A 24,953-nucleotide genomic window follows, 5' to 3' on the forward strand; every position below is an offset into this window, starting at 1 on the left:
AGTGTTTTGACATATTTATTGCTCTGCTGGAAGTGTGTGGATTGCAACTACTGCAGTGTCTGGTATCAATTCTATTATTTCTCTCCCAGTACTAAGTAGTGTAAGTTGTAACTTGTGTCTTATGCCCTGTAGGCCTACTGACAAAATTCTTCTGGTTTCAATAATTTGTTTGTGCACTTTGCTGGATGAAATGAAAATGAAAACATTCATCAGGCACTGAAAGTGTGATAACTTCTGTCTGGACATCTCAGACAGCTACTGCTCTTGTGAAACTAAAAACACAGCAGCTATTTGAGATGTGTGGACAGAAGCAGTACCTCCTGAATATTTTCACTGATTTGGAAGGCCTGACATGCATCCAGTTATGATTTGACTCTGCCAGTACAAGTATAAATTGCTGCTCACAACTGTTTTAACTCCTCCTGTGCAATTTCTTATCAGATTTAAGATTAGTTACTTCTTATCAATAACTGTATATTGGTAATATTATTTAATGGATTGTCAAAAATAATCAGCATATGAGTTCAAACATTAAGCTTGCAGGAAAACATTATTATGAGCTACTTAGGTTTACAATTGCTCACTGAGAACAAATTTTTTCAAGTCCCAAAAAGGACAGAATTTCCTCTGCTATTAGGCATGACAGGGCCATTTCTGTCGCATTATAGCGTCCTTACTTCACAGGTTTATGTCAAGGAGGTAGTTTTCTATATGGTGTGCTGACAGAAGAATTATATCTGATAAAAACCCAAAAGATATAAGCATAATTTTTATCACAAAATCATGTGATATCCATGAAGATACTAGCCATACTTCCAGAAGTGATGCTGTTATATAAATGTTTGATATCTGCTACTATTTAATTGGAGTATGTGGCATCATAAAACATTGAACACTGATGAAACATGTGCTCCAAATAGCTCATTTGTATTCTAGCTATTACGTGACTTCTTTCCCACACACACAGACAACAACTATGGGGTAAAATTGTAGTGATAGAACAATGGAGAAAAATACTACAAAATGTGATTCTGTCAAAGATAGCCTATCGTTTTTCTCATATTATACGCCACAAACTGTTGTGGTCATTAAGCATGAGGTGATATAACATGGGGAATTTCAACTGAGAATAACTGGATGTACATTGCTTACCCAAAACAACTTAAAAAATATAAAAATGTCATGGCATATATTAAATGCCAAATCAGTTAACAGTAAAATATATGATTTCATCACGTATTTGTGTAAGTTCCTTATGATGTCTATGTGTTACAAACGTGCTGATTGCATTAAAATAATAATAATATTAGGAGAGAGGGGTGATTAAAAGCAGGAAGATTTCAATTCCTTCCTGGAACCTGATACAGTGCAAAAACAATTGTACTATTTCGATGTAAGACCTAGAGTTCCCCAAAAGGAAACTACATTAATCTGGTAATTTTCAGCCGTAAATGAATTAAATAACTGCTGCAAGAATAAATGTCAATTGTATACACCTCTGGTGGTATCGGCATAAACTAATCGAAATGTGTCTGTCATAGAGCGCCCCTGGCGGTGGCGTCAACAGTTTGCAGTCCCGCGGATATGAGCTCGCCGAGTATCAAGTAGACTGGTATGTTATGCCTTTAGTCGCTCACTGTCAAGCAGAATGGAGACATTGCTGTCGAGATCAGAGATTCCTATAATCGACCTCGCTCACCTAGGTGAGTACAGCACTCTTGAATAATAACGTTCTTCCTCTTACTTACAATTCGTTTGCCATATGTAAAGCGTTCGCGTGAGTCGGTGATCTCACCCGCAAGTTAATAATATTCGGAACACCAGAGTCCAACGCAAACGTCGAAGTACAAGTTTAGAGACAATATATTGCAAGAAAGCAAAATAACAGATATATCTACATGTCTCGTACAGTTTCAGCGTACGTGACGTTAAAATAAGAAAAATAAAGAAACCTATCGTGCGAGTAGCTCATTTTAAAAGTTGCAAACAGGATTCCTCAAAGCAAGAGTTTTAGCAGACACTAAAATTCTGTCATTAAAATAAGAAAATAAACAATTTTTCGTAGCGTCAATGATTACAAAAAATATGGACAGAAAGTTACTGAAATCTACTAAGTGTGTTCACACCCCTACAACTAGAGCAGTTGAAAGACTCGATCAAATAATTGTGACGATCTTGCAGCTGAAAATGTGTTTCTTAGATGGCTCGCCCGTGGTTTCCTTCAGTAGCTCAAAGAAAATGATTACTCTGGAAAGCAAACAGCTGATTTCTTTTCCCATTCTGAGACCCACGCACGCTGGTCCCTCTCCAAACACATATTCATTTGCTACATTTAACTGGGTTCCATAAAGGATTACAGAAGTTAAAAGCGAAGCTGTAAAATCTCATTTAGAATGCACTATGAAGTCATTTTCATAAGCTGTATACACGCGTCCTTACATTTAAACTCAGCGAATCATCGTGAAGCCCGCACTAAAGAGTGTATACTGTTACTGTGCTTGATTCCGCGCAACAATTGCAGCTGCTCTGACGTTGAAACAATGGATAGACGATTTTTCGTGTTGGTATATGCGTCATGTTTGTCATCAAGAATCGTGTGTTATCACAATGTGACAGCCGGCAGTCAGTTTCTGATTTTACCATGGTCGCAGTTTTCACGGACCCTCTGTTTTTGGCCGGCCAGAGTGGCCGAGCGGTTCTAGGCGCTACAGTCTGGAACCGTGCGACCGCTACGGTCGCAGGTTCGAATCCTGCCTCGGGCATGGATGTGTGTGCTGTCCTTAGGTTAGTTAGGTTTAAGTAGTTCTAAGTTCTAGGGGACTGATGACCTCAGAAGTTAAGTCCCATAGTGCTCAGAGCCATTTGAACCATTTTTTGAACCCTCTGTTTTCCAGGATTTGTCATATACAAACTCTCGGCTTTTATCACTCTGGCAATACAGCAGGATACAATTGGTATTTCTTTTATTCGTAAGATATAGTATCACCTCCTAATCAACACTCTCTAAAGTACATTTGCTCTCTTAGTACTACCATGGGCGTCCGCAGAAATTTGTCCGCCGTGAGGGGAGGGGGGGGGGGGACCACAAGATTATTAAATCCCCATTTATTTTTTATACAAGTAAGTGCTGGTCAGCTTCGAGACGTATCATGCCACAAGAACTAAATTTTACAGGTGACAAAAAACTTATCTCAGAGCATTGATGGTTATCCGCTCAGTAATTGTTATAGGGTCAGTTATGAAGTAGTTAATTGTTCTAAGACTTTCAGATAAAATGCGTTTAGTTCAGCACAGTCTGGGCTACAGATTAACACCATTATCACTAAGCTGAATGTATTCTTTAACATATTTTAATAGTTCAAGGTTATCAGCCACTAATTAAAAAAACTCAATTTTTGAACAGTTGTCTTCCAAAGAAAGATTAACTTCTCAGCTTTAATATTTTTTCTACTATTAAACTGTATAGTATAGTTATTTTTTATAAATAACTGATATATTTTATTCCTAAGCCTAGATATCACAGATGTTAAAAAACGTTAAAAAAAATCCATTTTTGAAAATAGTGTGTTTTTTTAAGTGTAAGCTGCTAACCATTAATACTCTATAAAAAGTAACTATACTTTGCAGTGCAATAGCAGAAAAAATATTAAAGCTGAGAAATTAATCTTTCTTTGGAAAACTACTGTTCAAAAATTGAGTTCTTTTAATTTGTGGCTCGTAACTTTGAACTATTAAAAATATGTTAAAGAATATATTCAGCTAAGCGATAATGGTGTTAATTTGTAGCCCAGAGTGTGTTGTACTAAATGTATTTTATCTGAAAGGCTTAGGACAACCCACTACTGAATAATTGTAAAAAATGTAGATGCTTGCAAATACGAAAAAACACATGGGGCCTGGAGCAAATATGGCCGCCATTTCAAAATAATAAACAGTAATTTTTTAAAAAATATATTTTTGTGACTACTAAACATTGGGGAATTCACCAAGCAAATATAAATTTTTTTCTGAGATGTTCAAGCAACCAGTGCTGGACCACTTGGTATGAATTGACCATATATGTAATGAACAGAAACTATATCCGTTAGTAATTTCCCACAGTTCTGTGGTTTGCATCAATTTCTTGATAATTTAGCGTGTTGCTGTTTCACAACGCATCGTGTCTTGTGTTGACTTTACCTCATCTGGCGTGGCGATAAAACCCACTATCGACACACAAGCGCGATTAGAGATGCATCCTTGTGCCATGTCCTGAAAGACAGTGGTTGATGCGATCACAGAAAACGCTTTTTGAAATCGGATGTTATTGCTGATTGGGGTTTTGGGTGCTCAACATCTGGGACTCCGTTGCGCTTAATGACGCACTCGGTATACGCCTGGGTTTGGACCGACACCTGTTTCTAGGGCGTTACAAGTCGGGAAGTGGTGGATATTGGCAGGAACAGAAGGTTTAGTGATTTAAAATTCTGTGAGCAAATGCTTGACACGTTTATCTCCAGGTGGTTAAAATGTATATTCAGTATCGTAACTGGTGAAAAGACGTATGGTAAAGACCTTTTAAGAGACAACAGTTTCTTGTTCAGTAGTGGGTAGAATTGAAAGTTTATCAGGCGCCAGTTCGACGGATTTATTTAGTCCAGTGCCCACCATGCGTTTGTCTTATCCAACCCTGGTTTGGTATTTTGTCTACATTTGGCCGAATTTTTGAGAGAACGAGAACTGCAGAAATCTCGTTCGGTCGTCTCTGTGACCCCCGTTTGTAATCAGGTATATATTTAGACATGGCCAGAATGATGAACAAAGAAAGGAATTTCCTGCAACGTGTGTACACGAGATCAAATAAATTACATACATTGTAATGGCTGTAGACTAAATGGTTGCATTGCTAGAACAACTCTTAAGAGAACATTACAGTAAATGTTGATTGGTGAGTTGGATTACGTCTTTCTACGCTATTTGAAAGTATCCAACAGAACCTGCGAAACCTGTTTTTGGTCTCCCCACAACCCGACATAGCCCTGATGAGAAGATGCAAGAACATGCACTTCTTGAGGCGTTTCGAATCAAACTGTTCCGCATAATCCTCACAGACCAGCACTGGCGTCCTTCCCAAAACCTCAAAAAACTGTCAGTGGACAGCTGAATATACCTACCGAGCTTTCCTCATCAGACATCCACGGGCACATATCATGGAACCTAAGTGCCTCGAGAGAATATATCGCGGCATACAACTTGGAGAAAATGTGAACATAGGAACGAAATTCCAATAGTTTTTATAACTTTTGAAAAGAACAGCATGATGCTGTTAATGTATATTTCGGATGAAAGCAGAAAAGACTCAGTCACAGTCATGAGTAACACTGACTGAGCTGTATTAAGTCAAATGGAGTACTATAGGGCGTAAGGAACAGTATTTGGGGATGCTGCAGATGCCGTATTTGCTGCGAGATAACACAATCATTTATTATCTCTCGCTGAGTAAACAATCCGTGCAATATCATAATTCATGAGCGTTTGACACCCGCTTCATCCATGTTCGCCTGGTGCGCACGAAGATAAGAACGTCCTCTACCCCTTCCCTGGGGCCACTCCTGGGTCACTTTATTTTCTGCAGCAATGGGAAGCTCCGCTTAGTTGCGAAACTCTCTATCCATCTGTTTGTCTGTCTGTCTGTCTCAGGTAAAGAGAAAAATCAGAACAGGAAATAACAGTACTAGAAGTTAACTACACCTTGTGCAGTCGAGCTAGAATTGTAAAGTGCGAGACAGAGAAAATGCATGCTCTTTATTTGGGTATAGTACGCCTTAACGTATAGAAAATGACGCAAGAAATGAGGTCGTTACGCTATAGCCCCATGCAGCATATGGCTTACCATGGGTGTTAATCAGATTGAAGCTATCCAAGATCAGGAATGATATGCACAAGTGAAGTGTTTCCGCAACTCTGATCTACATCTGTTAACCTATTTCACGAACACCGCCACCATCATAATCAGCCATTTGCGTTACAGTGCTAAAACGAAAGATCTCTTCCAGACTACTCGAAGTCTACAATCTTCGCTCTTACATATCTGTTTTGCTCGTCCATGTTCTTTAAAGTCACCTCCTCACCTTCCACTAGGGCACTGTCTTGGTTTTTTGTCGTGCACTGGATTCAGCCAATAAATTTGCTAGGTCCAACTGTCATCCAGTTGCTGGTTACGTGTCTAACTGAAAGTATTTTTCTTCTTTCGTCGTTATGTCCAGTTAAAGGGCGCGTTTGAACTTGTTGGCTTGGTCTGGCAGCTTCTTTTTCTTCTTCTCTTCCCAAAATATCCTGAATTCGCTGTGTTGTTTTTAGCGTTCCTCTGTCCACTGTTTTCCAATGTTTTCTAAGCTTTCTCTGCAGTTGCGTGACTCGCAACTAGGATTCTAAAGGCTCTGCTTTCTTTGTTGGTATCTACTGTGACATTCATTTATCGTAAGTCCTGCCTAACTTCTTCTAAACAAGTGATTTTCATCGTTTTTAAATTTATTATATTAAGCAGTTTTTTGTTAATCTAGTGTTGTCCATTCTGTAGATGTGAACACAGAACTTCAAGCATCTAGGTATTACATCAGTGAGCCCATCTATTGCTGTGTTTAAGTCTGTAGTTTTTCTTTTAATCCACTTGCAATTTACATTAGAAATACAACAACTTTTTCTTAGAATTTTTCCCACCTCCTTTGCAGTTTCATCAATTTTCGAATGGTCTCCTAGAGTTGTAGTTTGTGAGACATATGGTGCTTCAGGCAGGACAACTGTCTGTCTGACAACTGTCTGAAGTTTCGCATTACAGATTATCACTATTTTATTTTAGTGATTCCATGTTATTCTGTACGTTTTCTGAAGTCTGTTGGTTCTTTTTAAATTGACTTCACTGTCTACCCAAGATTGTACAGTGATTTCTTCGAGACAGTTAACAGAAGACATATATGAAATCGTCCCGTATCTCATTTGTAGTGAAAATCTTATGACATTTTAATGTAAATTTTCCGTCAAATAAGTTCTCTTAAATGATATTTGGAGGCCTGTCTTTGATGCTACCTCGTCTAACGTATCTATGACGTACTTGATTTCCCCATTAGTCTTAGTGAACGTAGCTAAATCTTCGGTTTGATTCCCGATATTTATAACTTTGATTTATTTCCTCCATTCTCTGACGACTTTGTCTAATAAAATGTTGAACAGAAGCGGGGAGACGTCATATCCTATCGAACTCCTGTACGTACTTCAGAAGAATCAGATATTTCACCAAGCAACTTCGCTTGAGATGTTTTGTCTGTGAGAATCCGGTAGATTAGTTATCTGGTCTATCTGTCTACCCTGAGCTCTTCTGAAGCGTTCAAAACGGTTTGGCTGTCGGCAACGGATTGAGCGAGGTGGCACAGTGCTTAGATCACAGGACATGCATTCGGGAGGATTATGGTTCAAACCCGCGTCCGGGCATCCTGATTTAGATTTTCCGTGGTTTCACTAAATCGTTTCAGGCAAATGCTCGGATGGCCAATTTCCTTCCTCATCCTTTCCAAATCTGAGCTTGTGCGCCATTTCTAAAGACCTCGTTCTAGACTGGTCGTTAAACACTAATCTCCTTCTCCCTCCTCCTGTCAACGTGGTCATACGCCCTCTTGAAGCCCACAGACGCGATGTAATGTGTTGATACTTCAACACATCCTTAATTTGTCTTCAGACACCAGATCTCCTCAGCACATGATGTGGTTCTTCTGAAGTCCGCTTGATGTTCACCAACCAAACGATATATTTGCTGTTTAAATCTGTTTCGGAGAGCTTTGGTTAGAACCTGACAGAAGAGATAGGCCTCTAGTTGTTGGGATCTGCTCCATCACCCTTTTTGTGCAACGGATATATAATAGCTTTCTTCCATTCCTTTAGAATCCTTTCAGTTTTCCATATTTTTGCTTAGAGGATATGAATCCTTCTTATGAGGTAATCTCTTCCTATTTTAAACCTCGCATCGGTTATGCCATCCTCTCCTGGCACTTTGTTATTCTTGAGTGGCTGAATTGTCTCTCTTGTTTCTTGAATTGTTGGAGGATGATGGCCTGGGTTTGTTAAAGGTTTCTAAAATGCAATCTTTCCACTAGAGCATCGCAGTTCAATAAATTTTGAAAGTAGTCAACAACTATCATACAATTCACTTTATTGTTTGCCTCTAGTTTTCCATTAATTTGGCGAAAACACAATGTTGGTGGTTTATACCGAAACAAATCCTCACGTAATGTCTTGTAGAAACATCGGGTGTTGTTTTTCTGGAAATCCTGTTCTGTTTCTGTGAGCCTGCGTTTGTCGTAGGCACGTTTCTTGTGGCGGATTCTTTTTGAGGTGAGTTTTGTGTCTTCAGTGAGGACTCGCATCTTTCAACTGTTTGATATTCATTCCAAGGATCCCATTCTTTGATCCACTTATCGACAATTTCATCACCACCACCTGTGTTTACATTTCCTGGCTGGCTATCCTAGTTTTATGACTGTCTGTAATACTCGTGTGCCTGGGTAATGTGCCGCGGAGGTCTGGCTACTCCTTGGGATCTTGTTCTCGTGTCACAAGCGAAAGCCTCGGAGTTGTTCTTCAAGCAATCTGTATCAACTTTGGAAATTGATTTCCATTAGATCTGGTCTATTTGGTAGGAACGTAATTCTGTTTTGTGTTAAGTAGTTATCCGAATCAACTACTCCCTTCCGTACTGTGACATATTTAATCTTATGCATATTCTTTGCAAGAACTGCCGCATTCCCTAATGCGTTATGTCAGTGCTCGGCAAACCGCGGCTCGCGAGCCACATGAGGCTCTTCAGCTCCTTGTCTGTGGCTCTTCCATAAACACCACATGTGGGCGCACGTTATAGCGCTAAAGCTCCTGATCATCGCCAGTTTCAAGTCTGTTTAGTTGAAATGGAGAGTGAGTACGTACTCTTCTCAAGCATAATAAGATACTTTGATCGTATAGAGGAAACGTTTTGAAACGTTTCGCTTCCTTATTAACATAAATTAAAGCATTTTTCCATTAGAAAGCTGTCCACGATCCAGAACGAACGATCAGTGGATCCAAAAATCCTACTTCGTATTAGACGTTATGTCGCAGTCTACGTCAGCTTAATCGTAAGTTATAGGAGAAAGGAAACATAATTTTTTCGACGTTAGAAGAATTTATTTCGTTCGAAAATAAATCATCTCTTTTTGCTCGAGATAGTGAAAGAGAATCTTTGATTCACTTTCGAAGCCTGTTGAAACATTGCCAAAAAAATAATCGTGATATTGAATATTGCTGTCTCAAAACAGCGCTTTTAAATATAATGGAAGCTTTTCACAACAAGTTTCAGGGATTTTTTTTTAAAAAAAAAGTTGCTTAGTGAATATGTCGCTGTATCAAAAATGAACTGAAAAAAGTCACCTTCGCACATTGCTTCATTTGCATCAACAGGTTCATCATGAGGGACACATGTAAACTGCTTCTTCATTTTCTTGGAATGAATTTTCTTTTCTTTTTCAAAGTGTGGATGGATCTAAGTTTGTCTGCTTTTACTTTTGCAGCATCCGTTACCCCACGGGTCTCGTCTCCTTAAAATAAATAATAATAAAAAAAATGAACTGCCACGAACCTGGTACGTTGTCGTAGCAAGGGAAGGGGTGGCGCATGTCATATTCAGGTGGCGAACAGGTGAGGTTCTCAGCGGCTTGCCGGCGGACTTCAGCGAAATAAATCAACTCTCGCGTACTAAAACAGCTTAGCCGGAGAACAGTTACAGGCACCACTAGATCTCAACAATCGAGTTGTAATTTTGTGATCTTTCCCCAAAGATCATCTCCACTTATTCCTTTAATTTGTAAAACAGGCATAATGGAACAAACGCAACTACCCCAAACCCCGGACACATATCCGAAAGTTCTCGATCCAAAGGATTCTCTGGGATTGGGAATATCATACAGAGATGAATCGGAGATTCTCAAAATCTCTTCGCCACCTCCCCCCCCCCCCCCCAAAAAAAAAAAACTTGTTAAGGTATTTTAATATCCAGCACCCTGCTGAAAACTGACACACATATACAACTGACCCTCTAGAAAAATTCGCCATTGATATACTAGCAATCCAGGAAACACGTTTCCAACTTGACTACCATATCGACTCAGAAAACTTCAGCATATTTAAAGATAAACCGACCATAAAAATCAAAGGAAATTTATCAGTGCTTGGAGCTGTCTTTGCAGTAAGAAATAGGATTTTAGATTCAGTTGTCGACTTTACATCCCCATGCGAAAGAATCTCAGTCATTACAGTAAAATCAAGCAAAAAAATATATGCACTGATAAATGCTCACGCCCCCTCTAACAGTGACAGCAAGAAAGCTCCTCAAACACTGGAAGATTGTAGGAAAGGCAAGAAGGAACTACATGCAAGATACCCAAACATTCTGAGAAAATCTTGTTAGGTGATTTTAATGCACAAGCTGGCATGGAGGGAAATATATATATATATATATATATATATATATATATATATATATATACTCCTGGAAATGGAAAAAAGAACACATTGACACCGGTGTGTCAGACCCACCATACTTGCTCCGGACACTGCGAGAGGGCTGTACAAGCAATGATCACACGCACGGCACAGCGGACACACCAGGAACCGCGGTGTTGGCCGTCGAATGGCGCTAGCTGCGCAGCATTTGTGCACCGCCGCCGTCAGTGTCAGCCAGTTTGCCGTGGCATACGGAGCTCCATCGCAGTCTTTAACACTGGTAGCATGCCGCGACAGCGTGGACGTGAACCGTATGTGCAGTTAAAGGACTTTGAGCGAGGGCGTATAGTGGGCATGCGGGAGGCCGGGTGGACGTACCGCCGAATTGCTCAACACGTGGGGCGTGAGGTCTCCACAGTACATCGATGTTGTCGCCAGTGGTTGGCGGAAGGTGCACGTGCCCGTCGACCTGGGACCGGACCGCAGCGACGCACGGATGCACGCCAAGACCGTAGGATCCTACGCAGTGCCGTAGGGGACCGCACCGCCACTTCCCAGCAAATTAGGGACACTGTTGCTCCTGGGGTATCGGCGAGGACCATTCTCAACCGTCTCCATGAAGCTGGGCTACGGTCCCGCACACCGTTAGGCCGTCTTCCGCTCACGCCCCAACATCGTGCAGCCCGCCTCCAGTGGTGTCGCGACAGGCGTGAATGGATGGACGAATGGAGACGTGTCGTCTTCAGCGATGAGAGTCGCTTCTGCCTTGGTGCCAATGATGGTCGTATGCGTGTTTGGCGCCGTGCAGGTGAGCGCCACAATCAGGACTGCATACGACCGAGGCACACAGGGCCAACACCCGGCATCATGGTGTGGGGAGCGATCTCCTACACTGGCCGTACACCACTGGTGATCGTCGAGGGGACACTGAATAGTGCACGGTACATCCAAACCGTCATAGAACCCATCGTTCTACCATTCCTAGACCGGCAAGGGAACTTGCTGTTCCAACAGGACAATGCACGTCCGCATGTATCCCGTGCCACCCAACGTGCTCTAGAAGGTGTAAGTCAACTACCCTGGCCAGCAAGATCTCCGGATCTGTCCCCCATTGAGCATGTTTGGGACTGGATGAAGCGTCGTCTCACGCAGTCTGCACGTCCAGCACGAACGCTGGTCCAACTGAGGCGCCAGGTGGAAATGGCATGGCAAGCCGTTCCACAGGACTACATCCAGCATCTCTACGATCGTCTCCATGGGAGAATAGTAGCCTGCATTGCTGCGAAAGGTGGATATACACTGTACTAGTGCCGACATTGTGCATGCTCTGTTGCCTGTGTCTATGTGCCTGTGGTTCTGTCAGTGTGATCATGTGATGTATCTGCCCCCAGGAATGTGTCAATAAAGCTTTCTCTTCCTGGGACAATGAATTCACGGTGTTCTTATTTCAATTTCCAGGAGTATATATATATATATATATATATATATATATATATATATATATATATATATATATATATATTACCAGCAGTGGGTCTTAAGTCAACAAAGTTTACAAGATCTCTACGTAAAAAGAAAACCTGGACATCAGCTAATCCAACGGTCGACATACTCATTAGTCGACAGAGCCAAATATCAACAGTACAATGATTTAAATTTTTTTGAGACTTAGATTTTTTACACTTAAACTATATAGGAAGGTACATTGTTATTAGCTTACTTAGGATCATCATAAGCGGGCCTTCGCTAAATAATATCCTCAGTCTGATTGAGGTACGTTCGCTGAGGTCGACCCCATCCTGTTCTCCCATCCACATTCTTTTCGTATGCTTGTTTCAGCTATCTCCTTTCGGTCCTCTCCTTTGTATGTCCAGACTACGTCATCATACCTTTCTCAATATTCCACACCCCATCTTCTTTCACTACACAACGCTCCCTGAAGTTAACTTAATACACTTTGCTAAAGTTCTAAGTCTTATTGAACTACAGGTACGCTGAATAAGACTTGATGTCATACTTGTCAACGATATTATTTGTTGATGAAATTTAATTGCAAAGTATACATAAAATTAAATTATGACAATGACTGACAAACACTAATGTGCACAATAGCCTTGAATGTCTTTGTAAAGTTTGGTAAGTCCAGTTTCTATGTTGTTGATTTCAATTTTAGGCACGATTCCAGGTTCTAATTAATAAGACGACGTCTCAATCAACAAATGGCACCTCCATTTATGAGTAACGGCCACATTTCTCGTGTTTGGAGGTGTAATTGTACTTATTTTGCCAAAACACAGTATAATTTGCACAAACTCATTTTTGCAGCAGCTATTGTGACAGAATTCTGAAACAGAGTATCTCATTAAACAAGTAATTGGCGACCAGAGAGCTCAATAGCTTACGAAAAACCTATTGTATCGGTTTGGTGTAACCTAAGAGAAGAAATTTCATGTTTATTTTCGTACTAGGAAACTCTTGTTTCACTAACTGTCGATAACTCTTAAAGAATTAGCGTCACTCTACAGTCTGGAACCGCGCGACCGCTACGGTCGTAGATTCGAATCCTGCCTCGGGCATGGATGTGTGTGATGTCCTTAGGTTAGTTAGGTTTAAGTAGTTCTAAGTTCTAGGGGACTTATGACCTCAGCAGTTGAGTCCCATAGTGCTCAGAGCCATTTGAACCATAATTAGCGTCACTGGAAGAAAAAAATAAAATAGAAAGTACAACTTCTGGTATATCACCATAGATAAGGAAGTTCAGTGTGTTTACGAACTGGAACTATACTCCCCTCCTTGTGTGCCATCAATCGTCAAAATCTCGTTCGATGTCTCGAGCGGTTTAGGAGATATGAAGGATGTTGTGAACATTTGAGTAGATTAGAAGCATAACTCACATGCTCCAAAAACATACATTTTCACAAATGACTAAAAACGTGTTTTACATGCGTCGTGCGCATGTCCCATATATTGACATCAGTATGTGCAAGAACAATGGCTATAAATCATTATGTATATTTCATATTATGTTTGCTTATTGAGAAATTACAATTATTTAAGGTTATATTACGGATCATGTGAGTTTTGTTAATGAGCTATGGAACATGTAAGTTTTGACAATCCCCATTTTGGATCTTTTGAGTTTTGGTACCAAGCTGTTTGGACGATGTTGATTTCGCGGGAACAATCGTGTTGCGACTCGATATGCAGATCATGAAAGTTTTTGATATTGTTCATAGAAACTGAACAGCAAGTAATGCTCCTCCACGGTGTTGACATGTCGGATACTGGGGCAGCACTGAAGGTTTGTACCTATAATGATAGAACAAACTACACTGTGAGGTTCTGTTTATTTTTCAAAAATGGACTTAAAATATTGAATTTGCGATTCCTCACTGTTAAGTTCCAAAGAAAGAGTCATTCTTACCTGGAGGAACAAATCAAGCCAATAACAAGAATCAGTTTAATTTGAAAACAATGAAGAAAACAGGATATTCTAACCTCATTCGTTTGGCTTCCACATTTCTGGATGCTGTGAACGTTTCCTTGGCCTTCCTCTTTCTCCAACGGGTGAAACGTTTTCTTCCATGACTTGTGTCTCAAATCAGTTTTATTCCAACCACTATATTGAATTATATTCCCCAAAATAACTGAACAGAACAGAAATCACACTCCACTGGCATCAATATTTACTACTACACAAAAAAATTGCGCCGATTGAGCTAATCGCTGATTGGTCAAGATGAGGTACGGGAGAAAACTCACAAGATCCCGCGGAACATGAGACTTTTGAAATTAACCATGAAGTTTAACACCGGTTTTCTCAAGGATCTTGTGCCAAATGTGAATAATTGTTTCGTGAATTATGTTCTTTGTACAAAGCTATATGTGAATACGTCGGCATCTCAATTTTCATCATTTTGGAGCATGTGAGTTATGACTCTAACCTACACATTTCATTCCCGCGGGCGTGAGATCGGGAGTGAATGCGCTACATTGGATCAACTTTCTCGGGATCGGAGACAGATAGAGACCTCCTCTCAAGTCTAAAGAAAAATCCAGTATGTTAGTTAATTTTCGTGCGCAGCAGCGTATGGTGTATTACGACCAAACGCAAAATCATAGCGCCCCCTGTTTTTCATCGCACATTTTTTGAATTTTGCATAGTGTCTTACTAAAATGTGTTTATCACAATAAGTATGACCATTAGCGAGATGATGGGCACTTCGCCATGAAGCTGGCATATAACGCTACAAGTAAGGCAAAGATCAAATCTTTTCACCAAATAGTTTCAATAAATTCGTTTGAGAAAAATCAGTGTGCGCGCGCTTCGGTTCTGTCAGCGCAGAGCGTCGCCAGTCGGCGCTTGCGAAGCTTGTGTACGCGTCGCAATGTGCGCAGGACCAGCGCGACAAGTGTAGAACGTGCGCGTCGCGTTGTAGTTTTGTGCCAGGTCACACGTGCTATAAGTTTCTCAATTCGTGCTTAGCCGTATAGTAGAAATGGAGTTCCTACGACGATGAGCTCCTTACCGTGTACGACGGAATTAAGTACTTTCGGCCACTGCTAGATGCAAGGGTATTCACCATATACACTGATCATAAATCATTGAGATACGCCTTCAAGGGGAACAGCAACAACTGCTGCTCACCTCGCAAGTATAACGACCTGGAATTCATAGCCCAGTACAGCACAGACGTCAACCACATTTCGGATATTGACAGTGTAATTGCTGATTGCCTCTCCTCATCAACAGTTAATGGAACTCGCCCAGGCATAGCAGGATGATCATGAGCTCCAGAGCTTTCTACTTGACAACACATCTGTGTTACAGTTACAACTTGCGAGCGTGCCTGGTGAGAAAGTCAAACTGTATTGTGATGTCTCTCAGGAAATATCTCGCCCTTTCTTACCAGTCACATTTCGAAGACAAGCTTTCAGCATCCTACACAACTTTTGTCAGGCTGAAATATGTCCATCTTTTGCCTTTAATCAATGTGTTTTGTGTGGCCTGGCACGGAAATAGACTGTCGTGACTGGACACATTCATACCTACAATACAATCGTAACCAAGTGTTTCGCCACGTGCATAAGGCTGTCTGCGATTTCCCAGATACTACCTTACGTTTTCGCATGTGCACGTTGACGTAGTAGAACAAGAGCCTCCGTTGAATGGCCAATGCCACGTATTAACCATGGTAGATTGTTTCACTCGTTAGCCGGAAGTGGTGCCGGTGGACAACACTTCAGCAGGAACTAACGCTTCCGCTTTCATGTGGACGCGGTTAGCTAGGTTTGGTTATCCTCTGCACATTACAGCTGACTGCGGATGACAACCTGAGTCTTATTTGTTCGCCCTGCTCGCAAGTTTCTGTGAATATGTACACAATAAAACCACCAGCTATCACCTGGCGAGCAATGGTGTTATCGAGTGAAGGCACCGTTCCCTCAAAGCTGTTCTTGTGTATCACGACACCTCCTGGACGACTGCTCTTCCACTAGTTATCCTTGGTCTGCGGAATACTTAGAAGCAAGACACAGATTCATCCGCAGCGGAACTGGTTTATGGAGAAAAATCAGTGTGCGCGCGCTTCGGTTCTGTCAGCGCAGAGCCAGTTCTCTGCAGTCTTCATCTTATGATCATCCAGACTTTTACAATGTTTGCAGTACCACATAGCTCGCACCCGTCTTCGCAAAGCCTCCAGACAAGGCACATCATATAGTTACGTCTATCATGACTTGGACGATCGCTCGCACGTAATGTGCTACGTGTGGACGGCGTGAAACCACCGTTACATCCTCCGCATACTGGCCCACACCGTGTTTTAAGAAGAGGTACGCGGACGCTGGATACTGCGGTAAATGGCAGAAGGACAACCGTCTCTCATGATCTCGTCAAGCCCGTCTACGCCTTCAGGGAGGCGCTTCCAGCTGAAGCACCAAGAAGACAGGCTCATCTTCCGGTGCCGGCACAACAACCACAGAGTCAACAACCGACCGACGCACAACCTCAACTGTTGCGCACGACTCGTTCGGGACGTAGCGTGGATTTTGCTACGCATTTTCTCGACGACGCTCCGCTTCGGCCACGGGGGCTGCTGTAGCGTCAGACCGCTGTCCTCTGCTGTGTTGAATGGTGTTGTCGCGGCAGTCGAAGTTGTAATTATGCGTAACCAGCGACACTGTATACAGCAGCAGCAGTGGCATTGGCAGTGTTTATTTTGTGACCTTCGTACAGCTTACTCTTTCCCGTGAATTTTGTACGCAGTTACGCAATTTTCCCCATCTCAACTATGCCCATCTTCGACGGGCCGTTCAGCATTCATGTATAGATTTTATAGTATATTAATTACAAAGATTGGACTGCCCCCTAAATCAAGCAGTATCCGTCAGGAATAACACTCTCAAGCACTGCACATACATATTTATATGTAGTAAAAGATGGAGAAAACATAAAATAAAAAGTTTCTGGGTTGCTGCAGATAAATGCTAATAGAACGAAAGAAATTTCAAAAGAGAAATCATTCAGAAATATAAAGTAATTTACTATGGAAATTGAGTTAATAAAAGAATTTATTTTCAATTTAACTTTTTGTAAATTTCTGAAAATATGATATAAAGTGCCCGTGGTTAAAGTAGAACTCCTGCAAAATAACGTGATCTCAGCGCAGAAACACATTCTTGTTGTGAGCGATGGGTGGTTTCACCCCTTTGTTCCGCCTCAGTTGAGTGACGCCAGTCGTCTGGCAGCTCCAGCTTTTGTTGTTGAAATCCCTTTACTGCATAGGATAGTATTGCAACCTCAGGGCCAGTAGCCGGCCGGAGTGGCCGAGCGGTTCTAGGCGCTACAGTCTGGAACCGCGCGACCGCTACGGTCGCAGGTTCGAATCTTGCCTCGGGCATGGATGTATGTGATGTCCTTAGGTTAGTTAGGTTTACGTAGTTCTAAGTTCTAGGGGACTGATGACCTCAGAAGTTAACTGCTCTAGTGCTCAGGGCCATTTGAACCATTTTCAAGGCCAGTAGGTGCTGCGAAAGTTCTTCATGCGGCGAAAGTTCTTCATAATCAGGCAGTGTGATTATGTGCAATGTCTTTAAATTCTTGTCGGAAGAAGCAAACGAGAAAGCAAAAATCTCATTAAATAGTATGCTCGAAATGGTTGCAGAAACCGCTAGCTATCGCAGTCGCACAATAAAAAGAGTAAAAGAGGTGTGGGTAAACACAGCTTCAAGTACATTCCAGCCGGCCGCGGTGGTCTAGCGGTTCTAGGCGCTCAGTCCGGAACCGCGCGACTGCTACGGTCGCAGGTTCGAATCCTGCCTCGGGCATGGATGTGTGTGATGTCCTTAGGTTAGTTAGGTTTAAGTAGTTCTAAGTTCTAGGGGACTGATGACCACAGATGTTAAGTCCCGTAGTGCTCAGAGCCATTTGAACCATTTTCAAGTACATTCCAAGGCTTTACTTTTTTGGGAAAAGCATGTAAGAAGGTGAAGAAATTTTTATATTTAGGTTATATTAATGAACTGGTTCTCAGGAGACTGATACACAATTTCCACATGGTACATGTTCTTTATTCTGCTATGTCAGTATTGCAATAAGACACATTGTCCTGCATGCTACATTTTTACACCTTTTGTGTTTTATGAATTTTCCGTCTGCTAGTGCTTGGTTGGATTTCATTGCTTTGGTTGATCCCTTGTTTATTATTTCTTTTTCAGTACTCTACGATTTTGGTGATCCCTTGATGCCTCAGAGTACGTCCTACCAACCGCTCCCGTCTTCTAGTCAATTTGAGCCACAAATTCCTCTTCTCCCCAATTCTATTCAGTACCTCCTCATTAGTTACGCGATATATCCATCTAATCTTCAGCATTCTTCTGTAGCACCACATTTCGAAAGCTTCTATTCTCTTTTCAAATGGCTCTGAGCACTATGGGACTTAACTGCTGAGGTCATCAGTCCCCTAGAACTTAGAACTGCTTAAACCTAACTAACCTAAGGACATCACACACATCCATGCCCGAGGCAGGATTCGAACCTGCGGCCGTAGCGGTCGCGCGGTTCCAGACTGTAGCGCCTAGAACGGCTCGGCCAACCCGACCGGCTATTCTCTTTTCGTCTAAACTACACTATGGGCCATTGAAATTGCTACACCACGAAGATGACGAGCTACAGACGCGAAATTTAATCGACAGGAAGAAGATGCTGTGACATGCAAATGAATAGCTTTTCAGAGCATTCACACAAGGTTGGCGCCCGTGGCGACACCTACAACGTGCTGACATGAGGAAAGTTTCCAACCGATTCCTCATACACAAACAGCAGTTGACCGGCGTTGCCTGGTGAAACGTTGTTGTGATGCCTCGTGTAACGAGGAGAAATGTGTACCATCACGTTTCCGACTTTGATGAAGGTCGGATTGTAGCCTATCGCGATTGCTGTTTATCGTATCGCGACATTGCAGCTCGCGTTGGTCGAGATCCAACGACTGTTAGCAGAATATGGAATCGGTGGGTTCAGGAGGGTAATACGGAACGCCGTGCTGGATCCCAACGGCCTAGTATCTCTAGCAGTCGAGATGACAGGCATCTTATCCGCATGGCTGTAACGGATCGTGCAGCCACGTCTCGATCCCTGAGTCAACAGATGGGGACGTTTGCAAGACAACAACCATCTGCACGAACAATTCGACGACGTTTGCAGCAGCATGGACTATCAGCTCGGAGACCATGGCTGCGGTTACCCTTGACGCTGCGTCCTGCGATGGAGTACTTAACGACGAACCTGGGAGCACGAATGGCAAAACGTCATTTTTTCAGATGAATGCAGGTTCTGTTTACAGCATCATGATGGTCGCATCCGTGTTTGGCGACATCGTGGTGAACCCACATTGGAAGCGTGTATTTTTCGTCATCGCCATACTGGCGTATCACCCGGCGTGACGGTATAGGGTGCCATTGGTTACACGTCTCGGTCATCTCTTGTTCACATTGACGGCACTTTGGACAGTGGACGTTACATTTCAGACGTGCTACGGCCCGTGGCTGTACCCTTCATTCGATCCCTGCGAAACCCAACATTTCAGTGGGATATGCGCGACCGCATGTTTCAGGTCCTGTACGGGCCTTTCTGGATACAGAAAATGTTCGACTGCTGCCCTGGCCAGCACATTCTCCAGATCTCTCACCAACTGATAAAGCCTGGTCAATGGTGGGAGAGCAACTGGCTCGTCACAATACACCAGACACTACTCTTGATGAACTGTGGTATCGTGTTGAAGCTGCATGGGCAGCTGTACATGTACACGCCATCCAAGCTCTGTTTGACTCAATGCCCAGGCGTATCAAGGCCGTTATTACGGCCAGAGGCGGTTGTTCTGGGTACTGATTTCTCAGGATCTGTGCACCCAAATTGTGTGAAAATGCAATCACATGTCAGTTCTAGTATAATATATTTGTCCAATGAATACCCTTTTATCATCTGCATTTCTTCTTGGTGTAGCAATTTTAATGGCCAGTAGTGTATTTATCGTCCATGTTTCACTTTCATACATGGCTACACTTCGTACAAATACTTTCAGAAAAGACTTCCTGACACTTAAATCTAGCCTTGATGTTAACAAATTTCTCTTCTTCAGAAACACTTTCCTTGCCACAGCCAGTCTGCATTTTATACCCTCTCTACTTCGACCATCATCAGTTATTTTCCTCTCCAAATAACAAAACTCATCTACTACTTTAAGTGTCTCATTTCCTAATCCAATCCCTACAGCATCAACTGACTTAATTCGATTACATTCCATTATCCTCGTCTTGCTTTTGTTGATGTTCATCTTATATCCTCATTTCAAGACACTGTCCATTCCGTTCAACTGCTCTCCCAGGTCCTTCGCTGTCTCTGACAGAATTACGATGTCATCGGCAAACCTCAAAGTTTTTATATCTTCTCTATGGATTTTAATTCCTACTCCAAATTTTTCTTTTGTTTCCTTTACTGCTTGAATAACGTCGGGGACAGGCTACAACCCTGTCTCACTCCCTTCCCAACCACTGCTTCCCTTTCATGCCCCTCGAATCTTATAACTGGTTTCTGAAATGAAATGGCTCTGAGCACTATGGGACTTAACTTCTGTGGTCATCAGTCCCCTAGAACTTAGAACTACTTAAACCTAACTAACCTAAGAACATCACACACATCCATGCCCGAGGCAGGATTCGAACCTGCGACCGTAGCAGTCCCGCGGTTCCGGACTGCGCGCCTAGAACCACTAGACCACCGCGGCCGGCTAACTGGTTTCTGCACAAATTGTAAATAGCCCTTCGCTCCCTGTATTTGACCTCTGCCACTTTCAGAATTTGAAAGAGAGTATTCCTGTCAACATTGTCAAAAGTTTTCTTTTCTCCAAGTCTACAAATGCTGGAAACGTAGGTTTGCCTTTCCTCAATCTATCTTCTAAGATAAGTCATACGGTCAGTATTGCCTCACATGTTCCAACATTTCTGCGGAATCCAAACTGATCTTCCCCGAGGTCGGCTTCTACCTATTTTTCCATTCGTCTGTAAAGAATTCGTGTTAGTATTTTACATCCGTGACTTATGAAACCGAGAGTTCGGTAATTTTCACACCTGTCAACACTTGCTTTCTTTGGGATTGGAGTTATTATTCTTCTTCTTGAAGTCCGAGAGTATTTCACCTGTCTCATACATCTTGCTCACCAGATGGTAGAGTTTTGACAGGCCTGGCTCTCCCAAGGCTATCAATATTTCTAATGGAATCTTGCCTACTCCAGGGGCCTTGTGTCGACTTAGGTCTTTCAGTGATCTGTCAAACTCTTCACGCAGTTTCATACACTCCATTTCATCTTTATCTACGTCCTCTTCCATTTCCATAATATTGCCCTCAAGTACATCAGCCTTCCACCTTTCTGCCTTCCCTTCTTTGCTTAGAACTAGTTTTCCATCTGAGCTCTTGATATTCATACAAGTAATTCTCTTTTCTCCGAAGGCCTCTTTAATTTTCCTGTATGCAGTATCTATCTTACCCCTAGTGATATATGCGTCCACGTCCTTAAATTTGTCCTCTAGCCATCCCTACTTAGCCATTTTACGCTTCCTGTCGACCTCATTTTTGAGATATTTGTATTTCTTTTTGCCTGCTTCATTTACTGCATTTTTATATTTTCTCCTTTCATCAATTAAATTCAAGGATTTCTACTAACACTCGTGTTTTTACCTACTTGATCCTCTGCTGCCTTCGCTATTTCATTTCCCAGAGCTACCCATTCTTCTTCCACTGTATTTCTTTCCCCCGTTCTTGTCAATCGTTCCCTAATACTCTCCCTGAAACTCTCTACAGCCTTTGGTTCTTTCAGTTTATCCAGGTCCCATCTCCTTGAATTACCACCTTTTTGTAATTTCTTCAGTTTTAATCTACAGTTCATAACCAATATATTGTGGTCAGAGTCCACATCTGCCAATGGAAATACGTTACAATTTAAATCATGGTTCCTAAATCTCTGTCTTACCATTATATAATCTATTTGAAACATTCCAGCGTCTCCAGGCCTCTTCCACGTATACAACCTTCCTTCATGATTCTTAAACCGAGTGTTAGCTATGATTAAGTTATGCTCTGTGCAGAATTCTACAAGGCGGCTTCCTCTTTCATTCCTTACCCGCATTCCATATTCACCTACTACTTTTCCTTCTCTTGGGTTTACGTCCCACATGACTAAGACCAGAAGTCTTGTTCCTCCTGCCACCGAACTTTACTAATTCCCACTATACCTAACTGTAATGTATCCGTTTCCCTTTTCAAATTTTCTAACTTACCTGCCGGATTAAAGGATCTGACATTCCATGCTCCGATCCGTTGAACGTCAGTTTAATTTCTCCTGATATCGACGCCCTCTTGCGTAGTCCCCGCGCGGAGGTCCGATAAGGGTGACTGATTTCGATGAGTGTTTCCATCCAATCGCCGTAACTCTCGAGCTGGCGGCTACCAGTGGAATACAAACCACAACCATTGTTTATACGGTAAAATGTCCATGAAATGACAGTGACAGGCGCACCTGCCGTTGGTACTGAATACAGTGGCGAGGGGCAAGGCGACTCACCGAAATCAAGCACGATGTCAAGCATCCCGACGTGAACAAAAGCTATTACGTCCACGTCTTTGTTGCTGAATCACGGTAAACGTAGTTTATAACCAGGCAGTGAATTAGCTAACCATATTGTACTGTACAACCAAATTTGCAACAATGAAGTAAATTTCTAACGAAAATATCAATCGTTAGAACACAAAGGTTTACGTTTGCATCATAAATGAAATGCAGAACCAAATATGTCGGCTCTTAATTGGAAAACCAGGCAGACTTGATATCTGCCGATGTATTAATAAATAATAAGACGCTTATTTTAAGTTATATGGTAATTATTGGTTTAGATAGTAAGCTATTTGCCACTCTTATTCTTTTGTTGAAATGTGTTTGAAATACATTGCAATCCATATTGCTACACAATTATTAAAAAAAAAGTCATTGAATCTGTTGGAGTAATATATTCGCTGATTTCTGAAGTCATTTTATCCAGTCTAATATGATACTCCATTGGGGTATCCCATGCCCCCCCCCCCCCCCATCTCCTTGCCACCGCCCCTGTTCAGAATTATAGCAGAAGGGAGAAATGGAAAGCGACTCACTGACAGCCAGAATGGTGATCTTCTCAGCTAGCCGGCCGTTGTGGCCCAGCGGCTCTAGGCCCTTCAGTCCGAAACCGCGCTGCTGCTACGGTCGCAGGTTCGAATCCTGCCTCGGGCATGGATGTGTGTGATGTCCTTAGGTTAGTTAGTTTTAAGTAGTTCTGAGTCTAGGGGACTGATGACCACAGATGCTAAGTCCCATAATGCTCAGAGCCATTTGAACCATTTTTCAGCTAAAGGAGGGAAAACCCTAATAGAAAATTCAGGAAATACTACGAAACGTCGACATCCTCAATAGGAGGGAACCCAAGTTGACAGAACCATCTCTGAATTTAGAACTTAATTCATTTTATTTCCGCTGACATATTCTGGCACATCAATCAGTTAGCACTGGCCCGAAGGGCACGCGCATCTCTTAGAAGAGAATAACAAAGGAATGTTTAGCCCATGTTCAGTAACACAATAGTACGGTCATGTGTTAACACCGGACTTTTAAGTAGTCGAACTTCGACATTTTATTACGCGTTTTTAGAATAGTTGCCCTCAGCAATCTGTAGTCCGCCAGTAGATTCTCTAACGAGGATCACGTCTTATCAGTTTTGTGTCGGGATTCTTCTTTTCTGCAGCTTTCTTTTCTGCAGCCTTCTCTATAGGATTATGTTATGTCACCCTCACGTACAAGACCGATTTGCGTCAGAGGATACGCTTATCCGAAAAAAAAAACAGTCCGTGCATATCAGTTAATTGAGCGCATGTGTTGTTTTGGGAGCCTCTATATCAGCGGTTCTTCCGTCAGCTGTTTCCCACGTCCCAGCTGTGTTGTTGAAACTCTCGTATCGAGCTATTGACTGACAAGTCCGTGAAACTCATCAGCAGAAAAAACTGTTTCGTAAGCCGACGATCGCTCTATTTCCCTATCGAAACAGTCCAACTATAGACTACATACTACTACGATTCCTTACTTCCGGTTGTATTTCGTTTTTCTTCTTCCTCAGTATTTTTTCATTGTTCCACTCTGCTGTTTGCACTGATGCGAGGTGAAGATTCTTCTGCGTTCTGTTTTTCTTACTCTTGGAAACCTTCAGACCTCTTACTTTTAGTTCTGAAGTTCTTTCTGTCTTGGAAAATTTCAGCAATATTCATTTCTTGTAGGTCTTTTCGAGTTTCATTTATGTAGCTAGTTTTATTCTTATTAGCACTGAAGTACTGAACATATGTTTAGTTAATCTGCTTTCATCTATTCTTTCTAGTTATCCTAACAGAGCGATATATTCCGAATTGTATCTGAAAGTTTTTAAGTTTCCTGTAGAGCGATATATTCCGAATTGTGTCTGAAAGTTTTTAAGTTTCCTGTAGAGTTATACTTAATGTATACTTTAGGATTACCAGTTTAAAGCACTGTCCCCCAGTCTTCAATAATATTTGTAGTTACAGTGTACCCCATCGCACAGAAACACAATGAGTTTCACTGTATGTGTCACATTATTTTTGCTACCTTGGCTGTGATGCCGCACTAAGTGCGAAGTAACAATTTTATCACGTGGCACAGCAGTCAAAGTTTGATCTGTTGGGATCCCCAGTCCCCCCCCCCCCTTCCCCTCCTACTGGGTTTCCTCTTGAATGTATTGACTAAGTCGGTGTGGTTAGCCACGAATTCCTTTCTTGTGCCAACCTCTTCAGCTCAGACGAACACCCTCTGACCTCAATTATTTTTTGAACATTTCCATTCTGCCTCTTTCTCTACAATTTTTCC

The 24,953-nt window shown here is 42.0% G+C and overlaps 1 protein-coding gene across 3 annotated transcripts in view; it reads left to right on the plus strand.

Moving 5' to 3' along the window:
- Positions 1-1,558: 1,558 nt before the first annotated feature.
- LOC124794965 (2-oxoglutarate-dependent dioxygenase frbA-like) overlaps positions 1,559-24,953 on the plus strand; it is a 188,016-nt gene continuing 164,621 nt past the window's right edge. For all 3 annotated transcript variants that reach the window (XM_047258690.1, XM_047258706.1, XM_047258698.1), the window contains exon 1: positions 1,559-1,703. In XM_047258690.1, coding sequence (XP_047114646.1) covers positions 1,649-1,703 — 55 coding nt within the window. In that variant the 5' untranslated portion in view covers positions 1,559-1,648. The remainder of the gene's footprint in view (positions 1,704-24,953) is intronic.

The sequence above is a fragment of the Schistocerca piceifrons genome, chromosome 1 (assembly GCF_021461385.2).
Source record: "Schistocerca piceifrons isolate TAMUIC-IGC-003096 chromosome 1, iqSchPice1.1, whole genome shotgun sequence".
In the NCBI taxonomy this organism is placed as follows: Eukaryota; Metazoa; Arthropoda; class Insecta; order Orthoptera; family Acrididae; genus Schistocerca; species Schistocerca piceifrons.